Genomic DNA, 27,219 nt, shown 5'->3' with positions numbered 1-27,219 from the left:
GCCCTATTTCACAAACATCTCAGGAATTTTCCTTGTGCTTGAGAATGAGCAGAAGTCGCCCCCTCCCTCACTCCCATTCCAACAAAGCAGGGGGATAATAACAAGGAGCAGATAGGAGATTGCCCATAATTATTATAGAGTTACCATACTCACTGCTTGTTTTATTTGGAGAGATTTAGGATATACCTCTGCTCTTAACCCATTAGGTCATGCGTAATGATGCCCAGCTAACTTTCTCCCAAGAGAATATCTAGAAGGACTGTAAAGGCATGCTCTGCAGAGTAGGTTTACACTGCCCATTCCTCCTCTTCTTCCCACTGTATTGGCACTGCCGCATGGTGACCCGAGGACCACCCTGAAGAGAAGGAGGGCTCTACAATACTGGAAAGCTGTGTGAATGTTAATACTTGGTGGGGACACTCAGACCAGGAAGAGCAAACAGACACATCCACAGCTGCTATACAACTACAACTCTCATGATCCTATACTATCCTTGAATGTTTGAAAGCAGTGAAGAGTTTGTTTTAATACAGCTGTACTATACCGTATAAAAAGAGTAAATCACAGCACCAAGAATCAGATGGAATATGCCATATCATGGTAGGTTCACTCCGGCTCTCAGCTGGATCATAAGTGTGGGTCTGTCCCTTTAAAGTCTACCCTGTGTCTCAATCCTCCCCCTCCATGGCAGAAGCTATATATACACACTCGCAGTGCTTTGTCACTCGTCACACAGTGTGATGGACAGGAATGGCAGCATGACAGACATGGGACAGCAGAGTGTGTGTATATTACAACCCATGTGCTGCAATCATTGTACAGATTGAAATAACTATGTACTAATAATACATCATCCCTTCATTTTTTAATTCACCATCTCTTGATCTCCCCTCCACTCCCTGGCCCCTTCCTCCATCTCTCCCCTCCACCCCCTGGATCATCATCTTCCTTCACCTCTCCTCTACCACCTGATTTTAATTACCTCCTTCTTTACTTCTCTATTTCCTCAGCAACGCCTACATCCTCATCATCCCTTGCTCCCTTTTTCATTTCTCAACGCATCTTCACCCCCTTTCAAACTCCTCCCTTCCATACCTCATCTCTTCCTTCTTTGAGCTGCTGAACTTGTATCATGTTCCGGCTCCATGTGACCCATACAACCAAATCCACCAACTCAGATCTCAGCTAAATATAACTAATGTACTCAGAACCACTTACTCCATCCCACACACCGGGTTCCCCTCCTAACAGGACTGGCATTTGTATCACATGCTTAACATTCCTCCAGACAGGAACTGCAGCCATAAATTCCAATGTTCACAGCTGGAACACTCTGATTACGACTTCAAAACACAGAACGGAAAGCACCGATCATTTAAGATCAAAGAATATTCCTGTAAAGCTTAGGATGTACAAATTCACAGAAGATTCATTGACCCATGGCTTATAAGAAACGTGGTCCCCACAATGGCCCAAGCCATGAAAATGTCAGCTCTGGTCAGTGCTCCTTGCAAGGATTACAGAGCAATGAGCAGGACAGTACCTGTCTGCATCCCATCTGATGACTAGAACATGTTCTCTTCCACTGACCTCGAGTAATAAACCTTTAGAATGGGAGTACTGCACATGTGCATGGTGTCCGGGAGTTATTACATCAAGGCAACAGCAGTTCTCAGCCACTTCCTGGTCTTTGCAGAGGTCACCACAGAAGCGGCAGATTTAGGGAATTCGCTTTAAACGAGGAACATTTAAAATATATACTGTATGTGTACAAAGTTGCTGGATAATTTTTTGGGGGGTTTGGATTGGATTATATCCACTTTTTACATATGCCGGTTTAAAAAAAAAAACCCAAAAAAACAAAAAAAAACACACCTCTAGTTGATAATCATGCAACTTGGGCACAGTGGTTATAAATAAATAAATAAAATATAGTACTCTATCTTTTGCAACATAGGTCACATATCTAGCAATCCTCGTGCTTTTGGCAGCCAATTTCACGCAATATTCAAACATTTGGTTACAGTTTTGCATATTTATTCCACAGAAAATGATTGGTTAAAATTCCATCAAATTGTGCAAAAGTATCACCCACAGGATGTGCCTGGAAGAATATCTGAACACAGCTTTCCTGGCTAAACACGTTATTTTACTGCCGAAAAAAATAGAATATATTATAAAGGGCTAACAAAACCCTTCAAAAGCACCTTTACTATTTAAGCACACTGTAGAGGTTATGGTGACAGAATGTCTCCATTGAGAGTTGAGCACTCACAGCATTGAGCTAATTCCATTGGGGCGAAGCTTACCCAATTGGCTGAGAGTAATCTGAGCAGATTATATGGCCCTGCTTGTCAAAGTTTCGCTCAGGAGAGCTAGCGGAAGCTCCAAGGTGATCGTAGTCTGAGCGTTACCACTAGCACCCAGTGGATCCAGGCAAATTGTCAAACTATTAGCAAATGGCTTGACTGTCTACAGAGAAAGGGGAGGATGCACCAGGTCACTCCAGGCACCATAAAACCTACAGCAAAAATACCAAAAGTAATATCAGCTAACGTTTACAATCTGCTTCTCCACAGGCCGTATCATTGGATGTGTTGTATCCAGGATCTTCTGCTTGGACACTTCTACAGGTGGACAGTCGTGATTTTGCAGCTATTTTGAAAATCTTATAAAATGTTTACATCATTCAAACAGCCTCATAAGCAAAACTAAAGAGCTTGTTAAAAACTCTCTGAAATCAGTGCGGTGATCAAAGTCTACGGTGTGCGCTGCCATTCTCATGATGCCCATGTGCCAAAAACCTCTGGTGGCCATACTGGTTCACATGACCAATTTTTTAATATTGTTAAATATGTATATTAAAAAACCTTACCCCCAAAATCGTCACTACTGCTATCTCTACTTGCAATGTGTGTGAGCTGTGCCGGCCACCTCCATTATACCCCTTTTCGTGGTTTCACTTCTTGCACAATGCTTTAATAGCGATCTCATACAGAGTGCATGAAATTCTGCTCCCATTTACCTTTTATTTGCAGATCAAAGTCCTAAGGGCCAATGATTTCCAGGAGACTGTACACAATGCCGTGCTACAAGATCAAATCTTTCCATTTTAAAACACAACATATCTCAGAATCTGGGGCCCAGGACCTCCACAGAGATCATTTTCCACAAACTACGTGTTAACATAGGATAATGTTTTTTTAAAACGGTTTTCTGGCAAACTTAGCCACTTACAGAATGTCTTTATATATACACACCTGATTATTACTACCATTGCTAATTCAGAATATATATATATTTGGCCTTGTACTGCAGAGAGCCTCAGATGGAATTTTTTCCCAAGTAAGTGGGTTAATCTCATAAGAGCAGACATTAGACTGAGAGTAGGACCTGCCAAAGATGGGGTACATTGACGTTGTGGCAGGCTTATGCAATGTATGATCATATAATGTAACTAAATCCCCATTATTTTCTGCCTAGATAAGGTGTTTTTTAAAAAAACTTTTAAAAACTAATAAAATCTGTCAACATTGAAGTTGCTGTTTAATAGATAGGAGAGTGCGCTGGATCTTGTGTATTGTATAATATGGCCCCCAGCAGCACCCCATTTAAGCATGTTCAGGTGAGTGCAACCACCCCCCCATGTTCCATATATATATATATATATTTGGGAGTCTAGCCAACTCCTTGGTTTTGCACCCCTCCCTGTCACAGGTGCGTCATCTCAGGTCCCTATTTAGCCTTGTACTGCAGAGAGCCTCAGATGGAATTTTTTCCCAAGTAAGTGGGTTAATCTCATAAGAGCAGACATTAGACTGTGAGAGTAGGACCTGCCAAAGATGGGGTACATTGACGTTGTGGCAGGCTTATGCAATGTATGATCATATAATGTAACTAAATCCCCATTTTTTTTTACCTAGATAAGGTGTTTTTAAATAAATTTTTTTAAAAACTAATAAAATCTGTCAACATTGAAGTTGCTGTTTAGTAGATAGGAGAGTGCGCTGGATCTTGTGTATTGTATGTGTGTGTGTGTATATATATATATATATATATATATATATATATATATATATATATATATATATATACACACACACACACACACACACACACACACACACACACACACACACATTATTACCATTGCTGTGGTTATCTGTGGGGAAAAGCCCACCACTGTTAAGAGATCTGTATATAAAAACGTACAACTGGTTTATGTTCTGCATTCATGTGCTTACTGCGCATTCATGTGCTTACTGCACACGAATGCCGCTAACATTACATTGCCAGTTTCATGAACAGTGGATTCCTACACTGTTCTTGAAACGAACTAAGGACCACCCCAGTAGGTCGTGTGCTGCTCATTAGTGAGGTTGCAATATTGTGTCCAACCGTTAATGGGCTGTGTGTAGCCGCTGTTCGTGTACAGAACACGTGGTGGCGGCGATCTTTTCTTTGTTAGAGTTCAGCGGTGTTTGGTCGTCGAATGCCTGGAACTGAAATCGGCCACTTGATTTCCAAACACCGCAGGACTTCCATAGCGTTCGGGAGACTCATTCTTTTGGGGAAATAAAAAGTTTTCTATTCTCAACTCCAGTTCGTGCAAATGTATATTACGAGCGGCGTTCGGTTAATTCTGCAGGGATCAGAATGGTACTTCGGTATATTGTACCTGCCGATCCCTGCATTCGGTTAAGAGGTCATTCACCCAAATCGGTGGGAAATTGTGAGAATTATAGATTTTAATGTAAAATCTTGCATATTACTGTAACCACTGGTAATTTAATTATATGTACTTGATGATGTCATCTTGGTGCCTGTACAGCAGGGGCTGCTGGGAAACAACCATGCATGGTCAGTTTCCCACACAGTCCACCTGATTAAAACCCCTGCTGGGATCCGGTACAGTAAAATCACATAAATTGGGGATGGTTTCATTAAACCTCTCAGTTGACCTCCAAGCTATGTGTCGTCTAGTTCTTGGGAGAAAGGGATTATAACTATGCTACCTGCATTTTGCCTACCTTTTACCTGCTTCACTCGGTCTACCAGCGGAGATATTGTGGATACTACTACTACTCCGCTACAAGATTCCTGCTTTAAACCCCGCTACGCACACCACTCACAATTGGCATGTCATACCACACAGCCACTGAGGACACCTTATTCTTTTGCTGTTGTCCAACCAAGCAGTTCCCTATAAGAGGAACTCTAAAAATAAGAGGTGATTTGATTTGGCAGAGCTAGCTGGTTACCCAAGGCAGCAGATTAGCACTTGAACTTTCGTTCTGCCAGGCTTCGGGCCCTTAACGTGTGCAGATCTGAGGTCTGTTCATGCAGTTTGCAGACAGATATTACTTATTTATCCTTTACTGACACGAACAGAACAGAGCAGCTGGGTATTTAAAGCCATTCCACGGTGCTTACAGCAGCACATGGATATACTAGCTAATTAAACGTGTATTAGAAATCCTGGAACGCTATCATTAACGAGAATCTGATATCACAAGGAATCACTGGATGACACATGACGCTGAATACATTGCAAGTAGATAGCGAACAGAGGTGGGAACATATTTCTTGATATAAAAGTAGGGTAGCCAGAGCGCTGGGTGCAGCCCCCAAAAGCTACATGTTAATTCCACTGGTCAAGGTAAACGAGATTAATACAATAAGCACGAGTATAACAGCAACAGGCACACAGTAAATATAAAGACATATACACAAAGGATGCTGGGTCAGCGCCAGGAAGGCTGCGCTGTGGCCAGACCTGGAATCTGACACGGGGTCGTTAATTTATAAAACAAATCATTAGCAGATAACAGCAGGAGCTGGTCCTTTGCTGAGCTCCAACGTGGTCAAGTCAGAGGTCACAGTAAGCACTCACGGAGAGGTCACGCACTGTTACTATTTATGCTCGGAGAGCAACAGTAGGAGTAAGGCAGCGTTTGGTTGTTAATTGAATTGCAAGCAGGTGTCCCTATATCCATCAATTCTAATCAATTTGCATAGTTTGGAGGTAGACACACACGGTCATGATATAACACACAACAAAGCCAGATATTATGGTCAGATAAATACAGAAAGAGCAGAATAATTGTCATCACTTTATACAGGAGTCAGCAATATTCCCAACCACTTGGCACCTCTGACCGTGGCCTTACACTTTGCCTGCACTGATCTTTGCCCTTAAAGCAGGGCCTTCATCTGTCACTGGTATTCTGAAACACCTGGCAGACAGCTGTGTGATGTGTAGCAGCTGGGATCCAGCATTAGAAATGTGCTTGAAGGTTTTTGTATCATCCCCAAACAAGTCGCCTACATAGAGCCATCGTACGGAACGTTATATTAAATCAGGTCACATCCAACACACAGCTTTAACACAACACAAACTGGCAATGAGGTGGCAGCTTTCTAAAGCCATGTTTATTAAATTGTTAAGGCTCTGACCTACCCTTACCTGGGTTTCCAAATGATCAGCTTCTCTGCATGCCCAAAAATCAAAGGACTAGCGAGGTCTCTGTCACGTGTCCTCCGTAGTATTTATCCCAAAGAGGCCTCAGAGTAATGCAGGCCTTAATGCAATAATCTCCATCCAGGACACGGTGCACAGACAGCAGGAAGCCAGCAACCAGGCGTGGTACAGATATTACTATCAGAGCAAATGACAGATACACCCAAGTGTAATTTTATCAGTGCTCACGTTACTCCACCCGTACACGTTAATACCCTTACAATGGCTTGTGTCCTTTACTTTTCACGATGGTTTATAGACAATTATGACAGCCAATGAAAGAAGAATCCAGGACAGGATTCAGTAGGACTATCTCCATTCCATGCTGTTATTCAGAGCGATATGTTCTCCCAATTTAACCACAATGCTCTCCTCTTCTTGTGCTCGATGAGTGGTAAATCCCTTGTAAACACAGAACATAGTAAAGCTTCCCAATCCTGCATCACCTCCGTATAACTCAGAAAACTAATCGTTTTACGTGTCTGATTCCTGTAAAATGATGTGATTTCCACGCTTTGTTTGTTCCCCGGTAAGAAAGGTCATACTTTATTGCCGTGATTTTCTTGGCTGTGGTAATTTCAGAGCAAAGCTGGGAAATTAAACATTTACCTGTTTTAAGAGAAGAATGCCATTAGTGTCTGTGTATACAGGTCTGTAATCATTTTACACCATGCACAAAGAAGGACAATGAGGCAAGCCTCAATAACAATGAATAGGTCACTCAGATTTTCATGGCTCACCAATGGTCCCTGTTCTGCCGGTATCCTCATTGGAAAGGAAATGTTTAACCTTTGAAAACCACTACGCTAATAAATATAATTTATTCCACATGTTTATGCAATTATCATAGCACATAGTAGCTCAAATCTGCATTGAATAAAAGTGAACTTTTAAATGGTGTTCTTTGGAAAGCCCTGCTCTGAAGGGAATGGGGACCAGTTAATACACACCCAACACGGTAGAAGATTTATAAATGATTTATTGTGATCTATCAGATAGGTACTCATGTAAAATACATATTAATTCTAAGCAATGTGAATACTACCAGTGGCTGTGTGACACAGCACATCCTTTCCACTTTGAATGAGTAAACATTCATACAATCTCCTGTGTGAATCAGCATCTGATTTCATATCACCAGTCTAACATAGTGAGATAAACCAGTGATTAATACAACTGTGTGCGAATACATGGCATGCCAGAGAAATCACATGCAGGAACTCATTTAATATTAGTCTAATTGTGGGTTCTAAGTCAGGATTCCACTGTATCACTACACCTTCTATAGAAATGCACTATAGCCACCTGAACTCAAATCCAATCAATCCACAGAGAATAATGATTGACAGCCGAGCAATACACCAGTAAGGAAATGGCATTGTCTGGGAGAAAGAAGTTCAGTTAAAGAGACCAAGCACAATAATACCTACATCCAAGAGTAGTAATTAAACCTGTGGAAGAATCGATTTCAGTTATGTCTCAATTCGTTGAGGCATAGATTTACTGGAATTTGATTAATTTGACACATCAATCTTCTGGGATGATGAGAGAGAACACCATCAGTAAGGGTGTGCGTAATACAAATGGATCCATTCTTACTTTTCCTCTCTTTCCCAGACAAACCATGACAGCACTACAATGGGTATAGCGTCCCACACTTCAAATTGGACAGGAACATCCCCAAATAAAGTGAACCTCCTCCCGCCACTATTCACATAAGGTGGGAGTATAGTACTACCATGCTGTATGGGCAGTAACGGAAAATAATGGGAATACTGATAAAATGTATATCAGCAACACTGCAACAGGCAATACTCAAGCATATCTTCAAGAGGACGAGTAAACCAGGAAACCAAAGGGATTTAGCTGGAACTAACTAACAAGCAATGACCTTCTTTACATCTCAAAATAATGATCAACAATATCAGTACAGTCTGTATCTATATATAATACAGTGAGATAGCACAGAGTGACTCAGTATCCGCCATGTCAGTCAGTATAGATATATAATATAGATAGATATAGAGATATATCAGTACAGTCTGTATCTATATATAATACAGTGAGATAGCACAGAGTGACTCAGTATCCGCCATGTCAGTCAGTATAGATATATAATATAGATAGATATAGAGATATATCAGTACAGTCTGTATCTATATATAATACAGCGAGATAGCACAGAGTGACTCAGTATCCGCCATGTCAGTCAGTATAGATATATAATATAGATAGATATAGAGATATATCAGTACAGTCTGTATCTATATATAATACAGTGAGATAGCTCAGAGTGACTCAGTATCCGCCATGTCAGTCAGTATAGATATATAATATAGATAGATATAGAGATATATCAGTACAGTCTGTATCTATATATAATACAGTGAGATAGCTCAGAGTGACTCAGTATCCGCCATGTCAGTCAGTATAGATATATAATATAGATAGATATAGAGATATATCAGTACAGTCTGTATCTATATATAATACAGTGAGATAGCACAGAGTGACTCAGTATCCGCCATGTCAGTCAGTATAGATATATAATATAGATAGATATAGAGATATATCAGTACAGTCTGTATCTATATATAATACAGTGAGATAGCACAGAGTGACTCAGTATCCGCCATGTCAGTCAGTATAGATATATAATATAGATAGATATAGAGATATATCAGTACAGTCTGTATCTATATATAATACAGTGAGATAGCTCAGAGTGACTCAGTATCCGCCATGTCAGTCAGTATAGATATATAATATAGATAGATATAGAGATATATCAGTACAGTCTGTATCTATATATAATACAGCGAGATAGCACAGAGTGACTCAGTATCCGCCATGTCAGTCAGTATAGATATATAATATAGATAGATATAGAGATATATCAGTACAGTCTGTATCTATATATAATACAGTGAGATAGCTCAGAGTGACTCAGTATCCGCCATGTCAGTCAGTATAGATATATAATATAGATAGATATAGAGATATATCAGTACAGTCTGTATCTATATATAATACAGTGAGATAGCTCAGAGTGACTCAGTATCCGCCATGTCAGTCAGTATAGATATATAATATAGATAGATATAGAGATATATCAGTACAGTCTGTATCTATATATAATACAGTGAGATAGCTCAGAGTGACTCGGTATCCGCCATGTCAGTCAGTATAGATATATAATATAGATAGATATAGAGATATATCAGTACAGTCTGTATCTATATATAATACAGTGAGATAGCACAGAGTGACTCAGTATCCGCCATGTCAGTCAGTATAGATATATAATATAGATAGATATAGAGATATATCAGTACAGTCTGTATCTATATATAATACAGTGAGATAGCACAGAGTGACTCAGTATCCGCCATGTCAGTCAGTATAGATATATAATATAGATAGATATAGAGATATATCAGTACAGTCTGTATCTATATATAATACAGTGAGATAGCACAGAGTGACTCAGTATCCGCCATGTCAGTCAGTATAGATATATAATATAGATAGATATAGAGATATATCAGTACAGTCTGTATCTATATATAATACAGTGAGATAGCTCAGAGTGACTCAGTATCCGCCATGTCAGTCAGTATAGATATATAATATAGATAGATATAGAGATATATCAGTACAGTCTGTATCTATATATAATACAGTGAGATAGCTCAGAGTGACTCAGTATCCGCCATGTCAGTCAGTATAGATATATAATATAGATAGATATAGAGATATATCAGTACAGTCTGTATCTATATATAATACAGTGAGATAGCTCAGAGTGACTCGGTATCCGCCATGTCAGTCAGTATAGATATATAATATAGATAGATATAGAGATATATCAGTACAGTCTGTATCTATATATAATACAGTGAGATAGCACAGAGTGACTCAGTATCCGCCATGTCAGTCAGTATAGATATATAATATAGATAGATATAGAGATATATCAGTACAGTCTGTATCTATATATAATACAGTGAGATAGCACAGAGTGACTCAGTATCCGCCATGTCAGTCAGTATAGATATATAATATAGATAGATATAGAGATATATCAGTACAGTCTGTATCTATATATAATACAGTGAGATAGCACAGAGTGACTCAGTATCCGCCATGTCAGTCAGTATAGATATATAATATAGATAGATATAGAGATATATCAGTACAGTCTGTATCTATATATAATACAGTGAGATAGCTCAGAGTGACTCAGTATCCGCCATGTCAGTCAGTATAGATATATAATATAGATAGATATAGAGATATATCAGTACAGTCTGTATCTATATATAATACAGTGAGATAGCACAGAGTGACTCAGTATCCGCCATGTCAGTCAGTATAGATATATAATATAGATAGATATAGAGATATATCAGTACAGTCTGTATCTATATATAATACAGTGAGATAGCTCAGAGTGACTCAGTATCCGCCATGTCAGTCAGTATAGATATATAATATAGATAGATATAGAGATATATCAGTACAGTCTGTATCTATATATAATACAGTGAGATAGCTCAGAGTGACTCAGTATCCGCCATGTCAGTCAGTATAGATATATAATATAGATAGATATAGAGATATATCAGTACAGTCTGTATCTATATATAATACAGTGAGATAGCACAGAGTGACTCAGTATCCGCCATGTCAGTCAGTATAGATATATAATATAGATAGATATAGAGATATATCAGTACAGTCTGTATCTATATATAATACAGTGAGATAGCTCAGAGTGACTCAGTATCCGCCATGTCAGACAGTATAGATATATAATATAGATAGATATAGAGATAGATCAGTACAGTCTGTATCTATATATAATACAGTGAGATAGCTCAGAGTGACTCAGTATCCGCCATGTCAGTCAGTATAGATATATAATATAGATAGATATAGAGATATATCAGTACAGTCTGTATCTATATATAATACAGTGAGATAGCTCAGAGTGACTCAGTATCCGCCATGTCAGTCAGTATAGATATATAATATAGATAGATATAGAGATATATCAGTACAGTCTGTATCTATATATAATACAGTGAGATAGCACAGAGTGACTCAGTATCCGCCATGTCAGTCAGTATAGATATATAATATAGATAGATATAGAGATATATCAGTACAGTCTGTATCTATATATAATACAGTGAGATAGCACAGTGTGACTCAGTATCCGCCATGTCAGTCAGTATAGATATATAATATAGATAGATATAGAGATATATCAGTACAGTCTGTATCTATATATAATACAGTGAGATAGCACAGTGTGACTCAGTATCCGCCATGTCAGTCAGTATAGATATATAATATAGATAGATATAGAGATATATCAGTACAGTCTGTATCTATATATAATACAGTGAGATAGCACAGAGTGACTCAGTATCCGCCATGTCAGTCAGTATAGATATATAATATAGATAGATATAGAGATATATCAGCACAGTCTGTATCTATATATAATACAGTGAGATAGCACAGAGTGACTCAGTATCCGCCATGTCAGTCAGTATAGATATATAATATAGATAGATATAGAGATATATCAGTACAGTCTGTATCTATATATAATACAGTGAGATAGCACAGAGTGACTCAGTATCCGCCATGTCAGTCAGTATAGATATATAATATAGATAGATATAGAGATATATCAGTACAGTCTGTATCTATATATAATACAGTGAGATAGCACAGAGTAACTCAGTATCCGCCATGTCAGTCAGTATAGATATATAATATAGATAGATATAGAGATATATCAGTACAGTCTGTATCTATATATAATACAGTGAGATAGCTCAGAGTGACTCAGTATCCGTCATGTCAGTCAGTATAGATATATAATATAGATAGATATAGAGATATATCAGTACAGTCTGTATCTATATATAATACAGTGAGATAGCACAGAGTGACTCAGTATCCGCCATGTCAGTCAGTATAGATATATAATATAGATAGATATAGAGATATATCAGTACAGTCTGTATCTATATATAATACAGTGAGATAGCACAGAGTGACTCAGTATCCGCCATGTCAGTCAGTATAGATATATAATATAGATAGATATAGAGATATATCAGTACAGTCTGTATCTATATATAATACAGTGAGATAGCACAGAGTGACTCAGTATCCGCCATGTCAGTCAGTATAGATATATAATATAGATAGATATAGAGATATATCAGTACAGTCTGTATCTATATATAATACAGTGAGATGGCACAGAGTGACTCAGTATCCGCCATGTCAGTCAGTATAGATATATAATATAGATAGATATAGAGATATATCAGTACAGTCTGTATCTATATATAATACAGTGAGATAGCTCAGTGTGACTCAGTATCCGCCATGTCAGTCAGTATAGATATATAATATAGATAGATATAGAGATATATCAGCACAGTCTGTATCTATATATAATACAGTGAGATAGCACAGAGTGACTCAGTATCCGCCATGTCAGTCAGTATAGATATATAATATAGATAGATATAGAGATATATCAGTACAGTCTGTATCTATATATAATACAGTGAGATAGCTCAGTGTGACTCAGTATCCGCCATGTCAGTCAGTATAGATATATAATATAGATAGATATAGAGATATATCAGTACAGTCTGTATCTATATATCATACAGTGAGATAGCTCAGTGTGACTCAGTATCCGCCATGTCAGTCAGTATAGATATATAATATAGATATAGAGATATATCAGTACAGTCTGTATCTATATATAATACAGTGAGATAGCTCAGAGTGACTCAGTATCCGCCATGTCAGTCAGTATAGATATATAATATAGATAGATATAGAGATATATCAGTACAGTCTGTATCTATATATAATACAGCGAGATAGCTCAGAGTGACTCAGTATCCGCCATGTCAGTCAGTATAGATATATAATATAGATAGATATAGAGATATATCAGTACAGTCTGTATCTATATATAATACAGCGAGATAGCACAGAGTGACTCAGTATCCGCCATGTCAGTCAGTATAGATATATAATATAGATAGATATAGAGATATATCAGCACAGTCTGTATCTATATATAATACAGTGAGATAGCTCAGAGTGACTCAGTATCCGCCATGTCAGTCAGTATAGATATATAATATAGATAGATATAGAGATATATCAGCACAGTCTGTATCTATATATAATACAGTGAGATAGCACAGAGTGACTCAGTATCCGCCATGTCAGTCAGTATAGATATATAATATAGATAGATATAGAGATATATCAGTACAGTCTGTATCTATATATAATACAGTGAGATAGCACAGAGTGACTCAGTATCCGCCATGTCAGTCAGTATAGATATATAATATAGATAGATATAGAGATATATCAGTACAGTCTGTATCTATATATAATACAGTGAGATAGCACAGAGTAACTCAGTATCCGCCATGTCAGTCAGTATAGATATATAATATAGATAGATATAGAGATATATCAGTACAGTCTGTATCTATATATAATACAGTGAGATAGCTCAGAGTGACTCAGTATCCGTCATGTCAGTCAGTATAGATATATAATATAGATAGATATAGAGATATATCAGTACAGTCTGTATCTATATATAATACAGTGAGATAGCACAGAGTGACTCAGTATCCGCCATGTCAGTCAGTATAGATATATAATATAGATAGATATAGAGATATATCAGTACAGTCTGTATCTATATATAATACAGTGAGATAGCACAGAGTGACTCAGTATCCGCCATGTCAGTCAGTATAGATATATAATATAGATAGATATAGAGATATATCAGTACAGTCTGTATCTATATATAATACAGTGAGATAGCACAGAGTGACTCAGTATCCGCCATGTCAGTCAGTATAGATATATAATATAGATAGATATAGAGATATATCAGTACAGTCTGTATCTATATATAATACAGTGAGATAGCACAGAGTGACTCAGTATCCGCCATGTCAGTCAGTATAGATATATAATATAGATAGATATAGAGATATATCAGTACAGTCTGTATCTATATATAATACAGTGAGATAGCTCAGTGTGACTCAGTATCCGCCATGTCAGTCAGTATAGATATATAATATAGATAGATATAGAGATATATCAGCACAGTCTGTATCTATATATAATACAGTGAGATAGCACAGAGTGACTCAGTATCCGCCATGTCAGTCAGTATAGATATATAATATAGATAGATATAGAGATATATCAGTACAGTCTGTATCTATATATAATACAGTGAGATAGCTCAGAGTGACTCAGTATCCGCCATGTCAGTCAGTATAGATATATAATATAGATAGATATAGAGATATATCAGTACAGTCTGTATCTATATATAATACAGCGAGATAGCTCAGAGTGACTCAGTATCCGCCATGTCAGTCAGTATAGATATATAATATAGATAGATATAGAGATATATCAGTACAGTCTGTATCTATATATAATACAGCGAGATAGCACAGAGTGACTCAGTATCCGCCATGTCAGTCAGTATAGATATATAATATAGATAGATATAGAGATATATCAGCACAGTCTGTATCTATATATAATACAGTGAGATAGCTCAGAGTGACTCAGTATCCGCCATGTCAGTCAGTATAGATATATAATATAGATAGATATAGAGATATATCAGCACAGTCTGTATCTATATATAATACAGTGAGATAGCACAGAGTGACTCAGTATCCGCCATGTCAGTCAGTATAGATATATAATATAGATAGATATAGAGATATATCAGTACAGTCTGTATCTATATATAATACAGTGAGATAGCACAGAGTGACTCAGTATCCGCCATGTCAGTCAGTATAGATATATAATATAGATAGATATAGAGATATATCAGTACAGTCTGTATCTATATATAATACAGTGAGATAGCACAGAGTGACTCAGTATCCGCCATGTCAGTCAGTATAGATATATAATATAGATAGATATAGAGATATATCAGCACAGTCTGTATCTATATATAATACAGTGAGATAGCACAGAGTGACTCAGTATCCGCCATGTCAGTCAGTATAGATATATAATATAGATAGATATAGAGATATATCAGTACAGTCTGTATCTATATATAATACAGTGAGATAGCACAGAGTGACTCAGTATCCGCCATGTCAGTCAGTATAGATATATAATATAGATAGATATAGAGATATATCAGCACAGTCTGTATCTATATATAATACAGTGAGATAGCACAGAGTGACTCAGTATCCGCCATGTCAGTCAGTATAGATATATAATATAGATAGATATAGAGATATATCAGCACAGTCTGTATCTATATATAATACAGTGAGATAGCACAGAGTGACTCAGTATCCGCCATGTCAGTCAGTATAGATATATAATATAGATAGATATAGAGATATATCAGTACAGTCTGTATCTATATATAATACAGTGAGATAGCTCAGAGTGACTCAGTATCCGCCATGTCAGTCAGTATAGATATATAATATAGATAGATATAGAGATATATCAGTACAGTCTGTATCTATATATAATACAGTGAGATAGCTCAGAGTGACTCAGTATCCGCCATGTCAGTCAGTATAGATATATAATATAGATAGATATAGAGATATATCAGTACAGTCTGTATCTATATATAATACAGTGAGATAGCACAGAGTGACTCAGTATCCGCCATGTCAGTCAGTATAGATATATAATATAGATAGATATAGAGATATATCAGTACAGTCTGTATCTATATATAATACAGTGAGATAGCTCAGAGTGACTCAGTATACGCCATGTCAGTCAGTATAGATATATAATATAGATAGATATAGAGATATATCAGTACAGTCTGTATCTATATATAATACAGTGAGATAGCACAGAGTGACTCAGTATCCGCCATGTCAGTCAGTATAGATATATAATATAGATAGATATAGAGATATATCAGTACAGTCTGTATCTATATATAATACAGTGAGATAGCTCAGAGTGACTCAGTATCCGCCATGTCAGTCAGTATAGATATATAATATAGATAGATATAGAGATATATCAGCACAGTCTGTATCTATATATAATACAGTGAGATAGCACAGAGTGACTCAGTATCCGCCATGTCAGTCAGTATAGATATATAATATAGATAGATATAGAGATATATCAGTACAGTCTGTATCTATATATAATACAGTGAGATAGCTCAGAGTGACTCAGTATCCGCCATGTCAGTCAGTATAGATATATAATATAGATAGATATAGAGATATATCAGTACAGTCTGTATCTATATATAATACAGTGAGATAGCTCAGAGTGACTCAGTATCCGCCATGTCAGTCAGTATAGATATATAATATAGATAGATATAGAGATATATCAGTACAGTCTGTATCTATATATAATACAGTGAGATAGCACAGAGTGACTCAGTATCCGCCATGTCAGTCAGTATAGATATATAATATAGATAGATATAGAGATATATCAGTACAGTCTGTATCTATATATAATACAGTGAGATAGCACAGAGTGACTCAGTATCCGCCATGTCAGTCAGTATAGATATATAATATAGATATAGAGATATATCAGCACAGTCTGTATCTATATATAATACAGTGAGATAGCTCAGAGTGACTCAGTATCCGCCATGTCAGTCAGTATAGATATATAATATAGATAGATATAGAGATATATCAGTACAGTCTGTATCTATATATAATACAGTGAGATAGCTCAGAGTGACTCAGTATCCGCCATGTCAGTCAGTATAGATATATAATATAGATAGATATAGAGATATATCAGTACAGTCTGTATCTATATATAATACAGTGAGATAGCACAGAGTGACTCAGTATCCGCCATGTCAGTCAGTATAGATATATAATATAGATAGATATAGAGATATATCAGCTACAGTCTGTATCTATATATAATACAGTGAGATAGCTCAGAGTGACTCAGTATCCGCCATGTCAGTCAGTATAGATATATAATATAGATAGATATAGAGATATATCAGTACAGTCTGTATCTATATATAATACAGTGAGATAGCACAGAGTGACTCAGTATCCGCCATGTCAGTCAGTATAGATATATAATATAGATAGATATAGAGATATATCAGTACAGTCTGTATCTATATATAATACAGTGAGATAGCACAGAGTGACTCAGTATCCGCCATGTCAGTCAGTATAGATATATAATATAGATAGATATAGAGATATATCAGTACAGTCTGTATCTATATATAATACAGTGAGATAGCACAGAGTGACTCAGTATCCGCCATGTCAGTCAGTATAGATATATAATATAGATAGATATAGAGATATATCAGTACAGTCTGTATCTATATATAATACAGTGAGATAGCTCAGAGTGACTCAGTATCCGCCATGTCAGTCAGTATAGATATATAATATAGATAGATATAGAGATATATCAGTACAGTCTGTATCTATATATAATACAGTGAGATAGCACAGAGTGACTCAGTATCCGCCATGTCAGTCAGTATAGATATATAATATAGATAGATATAGAGATATATCAGTACAGTCTGTATCTATATATAATACAGTGAGATAGCACAGTGTGACTCAGTATCCGCCATGTCAGTCAGTATAGATATATAATATAGATAGATATAGAGATATATCAGTACAGTCTGTATCTATATATAATACAGTGAGATAGCTCAGAGTGACTCAGTATCCGCCATGTCAGTCAGTATAGATATATAATATAGATAGATATAGAGATATATCAGTACAGTCTGTATCTATATATAATACAGTGAGATAGCACAGAGTGACTCAGTATCCGCCATGTCAGTCAGTATAGATATATAATATAGATAGATATAGAGATATATCAGTACAGTCTGTATCTATATATAATACAGTGAGATAGCACAGAGTGACTCAGTATCCGCCATGTCAGTCAGTATAGATATATAATATAGATAGATATAGAGATATATCAGTACAGTCTGTATCTATATATAATACAGTGAGATAGCTCAGAGTGACTCAGTATCCGCCATGTCAGTCAGTATAGATATATAATATAGATAGATATAGAGATATATCAGTACAGTCTGTATCTATATATAATACAGTGAGATAGCTCAGAGTGACTCAGTATCCGCCATGTCAGTCAGTATAGATATATAATATAGATAGATATAGAGATATATCAGTACAGTCTGTATCTATATATAATACAGTGAGATAGCTCAGAGTGACTCAGTATCCGCCATGTCAGTCAGTATAGATATATAATATAGATAGATATAGAGATATATCAGTACAGTCTGTATCTATATATAATACAGTGAGATAGCTCAGAGTGACTCAGTATCCGCCATGTCAGTCAGTATAGATATATAATATAGATAGATATAGAGATATATCAGTACAGTCTGTATCTATATATAATACAGTGAGATAGCACAGAGTGACTCAGTATCCGCCATGTCAGTCAGTATAGATATATAATATAGATAGATATAGAGATATATCAGTACAGTCTGTATCTATATATAATACAGTGAGATAGCTCAGAGTGACTCAGTATCCGCCATGTCAGTCAGTATAGATATATAATATAGATAGATATAGAGATATATCAGTACAGTCTGTATCTATATATAATACAGTGAGATAGCACAGAGTGACTCAGTATCCGCCATGTCAGTCAGTATAGATATATAATATAGATAGATATAGAGATATATCAGTACAGTCTGTATCTATATATAATACAGTGAGATAGCTCAGAGTGACTCAGTATCCGCCATGTCAGTCAGTATAGATATATAATATAGATAGATATAGAGATATATCAGTACAGTCTGTATCTATATATAATACAGTGAGATAGCTCAGAGTGACTCAGTATCCGCCATGTCAGTCAGTATAGATATATAATATAGATAGATATAGAGATATATCAGTACAGTCTGTATCTATATATAATACAGTGAGATAGCACAGAGTGACTCAGTATCCGCCATGTCAGTCAGTATAGATATATAATATAGATAGATATAGAGATATATCAGTACAGTCTGTATCTATATATAATACAGTGAGATAGCACAGAGTGACTCAGTATCCGCCATGTCAGTCAGTATAGATATATAATATAGATAGATATAGAGATATATCAGTACAGTCTGTATCTATATATAATACAGTGAGATAGCACAGAGTGACTCAGTATCCGCCATGTCAGTCAGTATAGATATATAATATAGATAGATATAGAGATATATCAGTACAGTCTGTATCTATATATAATACAGTGAGATAGCACAGAGTGACTCAGTATCCGCCATGTCAGTCAGTATAGATATATAATATAGATAGATATAGAGATATATCAGTACAGTCTGTATCTATATATAATACAGTGAGATAGCTCAGAGTGACTCAGTATCCGCCATGTCAGTCAGTATAGATATATAATATAGATAGATATAGAGATATATCAGTACAGTCTGTATCTATATATAATACAGTGAGATAGCACAGAGTGACTCAGTATCCGCCATGTCAGTCAGTATAGATATATAATATAGATAGATATAGAGATATATCAGTACAGTCTGTATCTATATATAATACAGTGAGATAGCACAGAGTGACTCAGTATCCGCCATGTCAGTCAGTATAGATATATAATATAGATAGATATAGAGATATATCAGTACAGTCTGTATCTATATATAATACAGTGAGATAGCTCAGAGTGACTCAGTATCCGCCATGTCAGTCAGTATAGATATATAATATAGATAGATATAGAGATATATCAGTACAGTCTGTATCTATATATAATACAGTGAGATAGCTCAGAGTGACTCAGTATCCGCCATGTCAGTCAGTATAGATATATAATATAGATAGATATAGAGATATATCAGTACAGTCTGTATCTATATATAATACAGTGAGATAGCTCAGAGTGACTCAGTATCCGCCATGTCAGTCAGTATAGATATATAATATAGATAGATATAGAGATATATCAGTACAGTCTGTATCTATATATAATACAGTGAGATAGCACAGAGTGACTCAGTATCCGCCATGTCAGTCAGTATAGATATATAATATAGATAGATATAGAGATATATCAGTACAGTCTGTATCTATATATAATACAGTGAGATAGCACAGAGTGACTCAGTATCCGCCATGTCAGTCAGTATAGATATATAATATAGATAGATATAGAGATATATCAGTACAGTCTGTATCTATATATAATACAGTGAGATAGCTCAGAGTGACTCAGTATCCGCCATGTCAGTCAGTATAGATATATAATATAGATAGATATAGAGATATATCAGTACAGTCTGTATCTATATATAATACAGTGAGATAGCACAGAGTGACTCAGTATCCGCCATGTCAGTCAGTATAGATATATAATATAGATAGATATAGAGATATATCAGTACAGTCTGTATCTATATATAATACAGTGAGATAGCTCAGAGTGACTCAGTATCCGCCATGTCAGTCAGTATAGATATATAATATAGATAGATATAGAGATATATCAGTACAGTCTGTATCTATATATAATACAGTGAGATAGCACAGAGTGACTCAGTATCCGCCATGTCAGTCAGTATAGATATATAATATAGATAGATATAGAGATATATCAGTACAGTCTGTATCTATATATAATACAGTGAGATAGCTCAGAGTGACTCAGTATCCGCCATGTCAGTCAGTATAGATATATAATATAGATAGATATAGAGATATATCAGTACAGTCTGTATCTATATATAATACAGTGAGATAGCACAGAGTGACTCAGTATCCGCCATGTCAGTCAGTATAGATATATAATATAGATAGATATAGAGATATATCAGTACAGTCTGTATCTATATATAATACAGTGAGATAGCTCAGAGTGACTCAGTATCCGCCATGTCAGTCAGTATAGATATATAATATAGATAGATATAGAGATATATCAGTACAGTCTGTATCTATATATAATACAGTGAGATAGCTCAGAGTGACTCAGTATCCGCCATGTCAGTCAGTATAGATATATAATATAGATAGATATAGAGATATATCAGTACAGTCTGTATCTATATATAATACAGTGAGATAGCTCAGAGTGACTCAGTATCCGCCATGTCAGTCAGTATAGATATATAATATAGATAGATATAGAGATATATCAGTACAGTCTGTATCTATATATAATACAGTGAGATAGCACAGAGTGACTCAGTATCCGCCATGTCAGTCAGTATAGATATATAATATAGATAGATATAGAGATATATCAGTACAGTCTGTATCTATATATAATACAGTGAGATAGCACAGAGTGACTCAGTATCCGCCATGTCAGTCAGTATAGATATATAATATAGATAGATATAGAGATATATCAGTACAGTCTGTATCTATATATAATACAGTGAGATAGCACAGAGTGACTCAGTATCCGCCATGTCAGTCAGTATAGATATATAATATAGATAGATATAGAGATATATCAGTACAGTCTGTATCTATATATAATACAGTGAGATAGCACAGAGTGACTCAGTATCCGCCATGTCAGTCAGTATAGATATATAATATAGATAGATATAGAGATATATCAGTACAGTCTGTATCTATATATAATACAGTGAGATAGCACAGAGTGACTCAGTATCCGCCATGTCAGTCAGTATAGATATATAATATAGATAGATATAGAGATATATCAGTACAGTCTGTATCTATATATAATACAGTGAGATAGCACAGAGTGACTCAGTATCCGCCATGTCAGTCAGTATAGATATATAATATAGATAGATATAGAGATATATCAGTACAGTCTGTATCTATATATAATACAGTGAGATAGCTCAGAGTGACTCAGTATCCGCCATGTCAGTCAGTATAGATATATAATATAGATAGATATAGAGATATATCAGTACAGTCTGTATCTATATATAATACAGTGAGATAGCTCAGAGTGACTCAGTATCCGCCATGTCAGTCAGTATAGATATATAATATAGATAGATATAGAGATATATCAGTACAGTCTGTATCTATATATAATACAGTGAGATAGCTCAGAGTGACTCAGTATCCGCCATGTCAGTCAGTATAGATATATAATATAGATAGATATAGAGATATATCAGTACAGTCTGTATCTATATATAATACAGTGAGATAGCTCAGAGTGACTCAGTATCCGCCATGTCAGTCAGTATAGATATATAATATAGATAGATATAGAGATATATCAGTACAGTCTGTATCTATATATAATACAGTGAGATAGCTCAGAGTGACTCAGTATCCGCCATGTCAGTCAGTATAGATATATAATATAGATAGATATAGAGATATATCAGTACAGTCTGTATCTATATATAATACAGTGAGATAGCTCAGAGTGACTCAGTATCCGCCATGTCAGTCAGTATAGATATATAATATAGATAGATATAGAGATATATCAGTACAGTCTGTATCTATATATAATACAGTGAGATAGCACAGAGTGACTCAGTATCCGCCATGTCAGTCAGTATAGATATATAATATAGATAGATATAGAGATATATCAGTACAGTCTGTATCTATATATAATACAGTGAGATAGCACAGAGTGACTCAGTATCCGCCATGTCAGTCAGTATAGATATATAATATAGATAGATATAGAGATATATCAGTACAGTCTGTATCTATATATAATACAGTGAGATAGCACAGAGTGACTCAGTATCCGCCATGTCAGTCAGTATAGATATATAATATAGATAGATATAGAGATATATCAGTACAGTCTGTATCTATATATAATACAGTGAGATAGCTCAGAGTGACTCAGTATCCGCCATGTCAGTCAGTATAGATATATAATATAGATAGATATAGAGATATATCAGTACAGTCTGTATCTATATATAATACAGTGAGATAGCACAGAGTGACTCAGTATCCGCCATGTCAGTCAGTATAGATATATAATATAGATAGATATAGAGATATATCAGTACAGTCTGTATCTATATATAATACAGTGAGATAGCTCAGAGTGACTCAGTATCCGCCATGTCAGTCAGTATAGATATATAATATAGATAGATATAGAGATATATCAGTACAGTCTGTATCTATATATAATACAGTGAGATAGCTCAGAGTGACTCAGTATCCGCCATGTCAGTCAGTATAGATATATAATATAGATAGATATAGAGATATATCAGTACAGTCTGTATCTATATATAATACAGTGAGATAGCTCAGAGTGACTCAGTATCCGCCATGTCAGTCAGTATAGATATATAATATAGATAGATATAGAGATATATCAGTACAGTCTGTATCTATATATAATACAGTGAGATAGCACAGAGTGACTCAGTATCCGCCATGTCAGTCAGTATAGATATATAATATAGATAGATATAGAGATATATCAGTACAGTCTGTATCTATATATAATACAGTGAGATAGCTCAGAGTGACTCAGTATCCGCCATGTCAGTCAGTATAGATATATAATATAGATAGATATAGAGATATATCAGTACAGTCTGTATCTATATATAATACAGTGAGATAGCACAGAGTGACTCAGTATCCGCCATGTCAGTCAGTATAGATATATAATATAGATAGATATAGAGATATATCAGTACAGTCTGTATCTATATATAATACAGTGAGATAGCTCAGAGTGACTCAGTATCCGCCATGTCAGTCAGTATAGATATATAATATAGATAGATATAGAGATATATCAGTACAGTCTGTATCTATATATAATACAGTGAGATAGCACAGAGTGACTCAGTATCCGCCATGTCAGTCAGTATAGATATATAATATAGATAGATATAGAGATATATCAGTACAGTCTGTATCTATATATAATACAGTGAGATAGCACAGAGTGACTCAGTATCCGCCATGTCAGTCAGTATAGATATATAATATAGATAGATATAGAGATATATCAGTACAGTCTGTATCTATATATAATACAGTGAGATAGCACAGAGTGACTCAGTATCCGCCATGTCAGTCAGTATAGATATATAATATAGATAGATATAGAGATATATCAGTACAGTCTGTATCTATATATAATACAGTGAGATAGCTCAGAGTGACTCAGTATCCGCCATGTCAGTCAGTATAGATATATAATATAGATAGATATAGAGATATATCAGTACAGTCTGTATCTATATATAATACAGTGAGATAGCTCAGAGTGACTCAGTATCCGCCATGTCAGTCAGTATAGATATATAATATAGATAGATATAGAGATATATCAGTACAGTCTGTATCTATATATAATACAGTGAGATAGCTCAGAGTGACTCAGTATCCGCCATGTCAGTCAGTATAGATATATAATATAGATAGATATAGAGATATATCAGTACAGTCTGTATCTATATATAATACAGTGAGATAGCTCAGAGTGACTCAGTATCCGCCATGTCAGTCAGTATAGATATATAATATAGATAGATATAGAGATATATCAGTACAGTCTGTATCTATATATAATACAGTGAGATAGCTCAGAGTGACTCAGTATCCGCCATGTCAGTCAGTATAGATATATAATATAGATAGATATAGAGATATATCAGTACAGTCTGTATCTATATATAATACAGTGAGATAGCTCAGAGTGACTCAGTATCCGCCATGTCAGTCAGTATAGATATATAATATAGATAGATATAGAGATATATCAGTACAGTCTGTATCTATATATAATACAGTGAGATAGCTCAGAGTGACTCAGTATCCGCCATGTCAGTCAGTATAGATATATAATATAGATAGATATAGAGATATATCAGTACAGTCTGTATCTATATATAATACAGTGAGATAGCACAGAGTGACTCAGTATCCGCCATGTCAGTCAGTATAGATATATAATATAGATAGATATAGAGATATATCAGTACAGTCTGTATCTATATATAATACAGTGAGATAGCACAGAGTGACTCAGTATCCGCCATGTCAGTCAGTATAGATATATAATATAGATAGATATAGAGATATATCAGTACAGTCTGTATCTATATATAATACAGTGAGATAGCTCAGAGTGACTCAGTATCCGCCATGTCAGTCAGTATAGATATATAATATAGATAGATATAGAGATATATCAGTACAGTCTGTATCTATATATAATACAGTGAGATAGCTCAGAGTGACTCAGTATCCGCCATGTCAGTCAGTATAGATATATAATATAGATAGATATAGAGATATATCAGTACAGTCTGTATCTATATATAATACAGTGAGATAGCTCAGAGTGACTCAGTATCCGCCATGTCAGTCAGTATAGATATATAATATAGATAGATATAGAGATATATCAGTACAGTCTGTATCTATATATAATACAGTGAGATAGCACAGAGTGACTCAGTATCCGCCATGTCAGTCAGTATAGATATATAATATAGATAGATATAGAGATATATCAGTACAGTCTGTATCTATATATAATACAGTGAGATAGCACAGAGTGACTCAGTATCCGCCATGTCAGTCAGTATAGATATATAATATAGATAGATATAGAGATATATCAGTACAGTCTGTATCTATATATAATACAGTGAGATAGCTCAGAGTGACTCAGTATCCGCCATGTCAGTCAGTATAGATATATAATATAGATAGATATAGAGATATATCAGTACAGTCTGTATCTATATATAATACAGTGAGATAGCACAGAGTGACTCAGTATCCGCCATGTCAGTCAGTATAGATATATAATATAGATAGATATAGAGATATATCAGTACAGTCTGTATCTATATATAATACAGTGAGATAGCTCAGAGTGACTCAGTATCCGCCATGTCAGTCAGTATAGATATATAATATAGATAGATATAGAGATATATCAGTACAGTCTGTATCTATATATAATACAGTGAGATAGCACAGAGTGACTCAGTATCCGCCATGTCAGTCAGTATAGATATATAATATAGATAGATATAGAGATATATCAGTACAGTCTGTATCTATATATAATACAGTGAGATAGCACAGAGTGACTCAGTATCCGCCATGTCAGTCAGTATAGATATATAATATAGATAGATATAGAGATATATCAGTACAGTCTGTATCTATATATAATACAGTGAGATAGCTCAGAGTGACTCAGTATCCGCCATGTCAGTCAGTATAGATATATAATATAGATAGATATAGAGATATATCAGTACAGTCTGTATCTATATATAATACAGTGAGATAGCTCAGAGTGACTCAGTATCCGCCATGTCAGTCAGTATAGATATATAATATAGATAGATATAGAGATATATCAGTACAGTCTGTATCTATATATAATACAGTGAGATAGCTCAGAGTGACTCAGTATCCGCCATGTCAGTCAGTATAGATATATAATATAGATAGATATAGAGATATATCAGTACAGTCTGTATCTATATATAATACAGTGAGATAGCACAGAGTGACTCAGTATCCGCCATGTCAGTCAGTATAGATATATAATATAGATAGATA

The 27,219-nt window shown here is 35.3% G+C and overlaps 2 protein-coding genes across 7 annotated transcripts in view; one reads left to right on the top strand and one right to left on the bottom strand.

Moving 5' to 3' along the window:
• KIF1C (kinesin family member 1C) overlaps positions 1-27,219 on the bottom strand; it is a 73,070-nt gene that overhangs the window by 36,888 nt on the left and 8,963 nt on the right. The window contains exon 2 of one of the 6 annotated variants that reach the window (XM_063449757.1): positions 6,467-7,129. Coding sequence is in view for 1 of the 6 variants with exons in the window: in XM_063449756.1 (XP_063305826.1) it covers positions 545-599 (55 nt within the window). In the remaining 5 variants the exon portion in view is untranslated. Of the gene's footprint in view, positions 1-544; positions 629-982; positions 1,064-1,095; positions 1,157-6,466; positions 7,130-27,219 lie in introns of those variants that run through there. The other 5 variants (XM_063449762.1, XM_063449761.1, XM_063449758.1 and 2 more) reach the window with 5 other exon arrangements.
• The window catches only part of LOC134603618 (protein INCA1-like), a 108,317-nt gene continuing 81,218 nt past the window's right edge, over positions 121-27,219 (top strand). Inside the window, exon 1 of the mRNA XM_063449763.1 lies at positions 121-600. The gene's annotated coding sequence lies outside the window, so the exon portion shown is untranslated. The remainder of the gene's footprint in view (positions 601-27,219) is intronic.

The sequence above is a fragment of the Pelobates fuscus genome, chromosome 3 (genome assembly GCF_036172605.1).
Source record: "Pelobates fuscus isolate aPelFus1 chromosome 3, aPelFus1.pri, whole genome shotgun sequence".
NCBI classification, from domain to species: domain Eukaryota; kingdom Metazoa; phylum Chordata; class Amphibia; order Anura; family Pelobatidae; genus Pelobates; species Pelobates fuscus.
This window is presented reverse-complemented; position numbering and strand designations above follow the sequence as displayed.